Source organism: Lactuca sativa, chromosome 8, assembly GCF_002870075.4.
Source record: "Lactuca sativa cultivar Salinas chromosome 8, Lsat_Salinas_v11, whole genome shotgun sequence".
Lineage (NCBI taxonomy): Eukaryota > Viridiplantae > Streptophyta > Magnoliopsida > Asterales > Asteraceae > Lactuca > Lactuca sativa.
The window spans coordinates 288171090-288174646 of record NC_056630.2 but is presented as its reverse complement, the minus strand read 5'-3'; the positions used below and the strand labels follow the sequence as shown (position 1 = coordinate 288174646).

Genomic DNA, 3557 nt, shown 5'->3' with positions numbered 1-3557 from the left:
ACACAATTCCGCCATCTCAAGATACCGGTTCAACATCGGAACGCCAATCCCTCTATCCCCACTCAGATCCCACGCACCGCTGCCCCTAACCTTCTCCTTCAAAACGAAAGAAACGCTCGATGATTCTTCCTCTACCAGTGGTCCCACCTCCGAATCAGTCGATATTGTTAAAGATGATAACTTATTGAACTAGACTTGATCGAATTTGCTTTGAAGAAGAGAAGACCGACTTCTTCGTCTTCCTTACAACTTACGAATCGCGACCAACTCCACCAGCTCCAATTGTCTACCTCTTCTACTTCAAAACCCTTCTATATGTTCCCGGAAAACATGGGGATTCATCTGAATTTCAACACAGATAGCTGAAGATACCGCAAACATAGCTCTTGACTACAATCCTAGCAACAACAAAGGATGAAACTGGGAAAGCAACAAGAACATCAGCGTTCAACAACATCAATAAGAAGTAAGGCGGCCCATTTTGTGTCTGATCTTACCACCGTTCTTCTTAATCCAATATCTGATAAACCCTCATCGAATTTCTCTCCTCGTTCTGTAAGTTGTTTTGCCCTCTCCCAAATTCTTCTTTGGATCCTTTGAAGTACTTTAATTTTTTTTTCAATAATAAAATAGTTCGATCAAGTTTAGTTCAATTCCTGATCATCGATTTGAAATTCTATTTCTGATATGACCTTTTGTGCAATTCTTTGACCTTTTAATCTTAGGGTTTATCTTCATGAAATCTAATCTCTGTGAACGAACTAATACACTTTAGGATTAGGGTTTAGTAATGGGATTCCTTCGTTTTTGTTAGGGCGATGTGAGTAATGAACCACGTAGAAACACACAACAATGTAATCAAGAAGAAGATGTTCTAGTCTTGGCTGATGGGCCAGATACTTCCTCCTTCACCGCATTTCTCTACTCATTCTTATCACCAGGAAGATCAGAAAACGAGTCTGAATATTCAGAATGCAACGACAACCAAGTGGTAACTAGATACAGAAATGACACATCATCCCCAAACGTTTCAAAAGAAAACAATGGAAAGAAAGGTCTATTCTCTAAGGGCAAACAGTCACTCGGCAAGGCTCTTTCACAAGCTGCTAGGTTTAGTGGGTATCGATCTCATGCATCTGGGAAAGTAAACATTGAATCAAAGATTGATGACATGAAAGAAACAAGCTCTCAATTTGACACTAATGATGGGGTTCCTGTACAAAATGTGATTGCATCTTTTCCTTCTGATAAACTTCCAAAAATGTCAGAACCTTCACAACTTATGACAGAAAATACACGTTCTGATCTTTATGTTGCACTCCCTGTTCTCAGTCAAGGAAAGAAATGGGTCTTACTATACAGGTAAAACTTCATCTTCTTCATATTTTCAGTTTCACATTATTCTTGAATCTTGATATATCATTATCTTTTTTATATGTTAGTACATGGAGGCATGGCATATGTCTTTCAATCTTATATAGAAGAAGCAATCTTTGCCCTGGGTTAAGTCTACTGGTAATGTCTTGTCTTCAGTAACTATGCAAAATGTCAACTTTACCCTTTAACTGAAACTTGATTAAACATTTTCATGTTGTTGGAGATCGTAAAGGTGCAGTGTTTGGTGGTTTAGTTGAGGCACCTTTGAAACCATCAACAAAGAAAAGATACCAGGTTTGTAATTGTTTAATTTAGTTTCTCTATATGTTGACAAAAGACTTTTCTACCCTTTTTCACTATGATGAGTAAATACTATACAGGGATCGAATGATACATTTGTGTTTACAAATACACCAGGGCGTCCTGTTATATATCGCCCCACAGGTACCGCATTTTCTTGATAATATATAAAAAAAATCTTTTATAATTTTAATATTTATTTGGGATTTATTATGTTAATTGTGCATTTATTAGGGGTGAATCGGTATTTTACTCTTTGTTCAACTGAGTATTTAGCGCTTGGTGGGGGAAATCATTTTGCATTGTATCTCGATAGTGACTTGTAAGAGTGTTGCACTTGCATCATTCCTATTTTTCTTTTTGAGGGATAATATGGTAATTTGGCAATTTGCATATTTTTTTTCCCTAGATTGAATGGGTCAAGTTTGGCCTCAGAAACTTATGGTAACTCTTGTTTGTCACACACCCAATAATTTGAAGTGAAGGAAATTGAGGCGCTTTCTCTCACTTATTTTTGCAAAAATTACATTTTTGGTCCTCGAGTATGGTTGATTTTGTTCAATTTGGGTCCTACAAAATTCTCTTGCAAATTTGATCCTTATTTGAGGTTTTTGTAACGTTTTTACTCTTCGTTCCAAGTAAAATGAGTTGGGACTAAAATTGAAAAGATTAGCAATACTTAGGGACCAAAAACGGTCATCTTACTTAGAACAAGGACTGAAACTCTACAAGAAATTTCAAAGGACCAAAATTGTAAGAGAATTTTTGGGGACCAAAATTGAAAAAATGGTTCGGGACCAAAAATAGTCAAATAAGGACTAAAGTTGCAAGAGAAAACTTTTTGGGACCAAAATCAGAAAAATTAGAGATTCTCAGGGACCAAAAGTGTAATTTAATATAAATAGTTTGCATAAGTTGAGTTGATATGAATGTCAATGTGTGCAGCTGTGGGGGTTTGTATATGCTTCAGAGTATGAAGAGGCGATATCAATGTTGAGGACAGAAGCACCTGGGATATGTCGATGGTAGATTGACGATTATGCCCTTCATCTTGTATATATTTTAACATGGGCATTCCATTTCCATTGCTATGTTTGTTGAAAATTGGTTTGTTGGGTTTCAACGTAGATAACTTTTTGGATTTATGATATACGTATAAAAGATTGATAAAGCGAGGGGTTTGTGTTAACAAGTCAACAGAAATATATTTTCTGATTTTGTCAATCTTTTTAAAGAGCTACTCTTTCCACTTTTCATCCTTAACAGATAACACTTTTTATCTTTTTCTTGTTTTCTCTTTCAAATGGTGTACCTTTTAACTTTTATGGATGACCTATATAATAGTGATTACTACAATTAAACAAAGTAGCATCCACTTCTCAGGTTTATACTGCCCCTGATTCTGCCTGGTATAAAATGCCTAAGTCTACAAGGTGAGCTTTGTGGTTGGACATGCTTTTACATTGGTGTGGCTGCTGTTGCTTTTGGATGCTCTTATTATCACCTCAAACCAAATGATGGTCACCTTGTTTGGGATCGTTTGCCTGTAAGTTATATCATTCCTCATATTTAACAAATTTCAATATATAAATGATTAAATTCTCATGTTTTCTGTACTTTTTTGCTGATAGAAACCGTGAAGCTTCTGTTGGGCCACACATTATTAACCACTTATTTCTATTTCCTCTTAAATCAAGGTAGTCTATGGGTATTTTTTTTATACGAAGCTTGTCTTTTTTGCAATGATAGTCTATGGGTATTTTTTTATGTGAAGTTCGTCTTTTTTTGACTTTTGACTTTTATATTTTTGCATTGTGTGGTTATGATTTGTTTCATACATCAGGAATCTTAAAGCAAAATGAAGTGAATTCCAAAAGTAG

The 3557-nt window shown here is 35.6% G+C and overlaps 1 protein-coding gene across 1 annotated transcript; it reads left to right on the top strand.

Moving 5' to 3' along the window:
* Window positions 1–210: 210 nt before the first annotated feature.
* LOC111916945 (uncharacterized) lies at window positions 211–2168 on the top strand. Its single transcript, XM_052766226.1, has 6 exons — window positions 211–555; window positions 815–1362; window positions 1443–1671; window positions 1758–1821; window positions 1912–1999; window positions 2087–2168. Exons 1-3 carry the CDS (start codon window positions 415–417, stop codon window positions 1534–1536), a joined length of 783 nt encoding a protein of 260 aa, XP_052622186.1. The 5' UTR covers window positions 211–414; the 3' UTR covers window positions 1537–1671; window positions 1758–1821; window positions 1912–1999; window positions 2087–2168.
* The last annotated feature ends 1389 nt before the right edge of the window (window positions 2169–3557 follow it).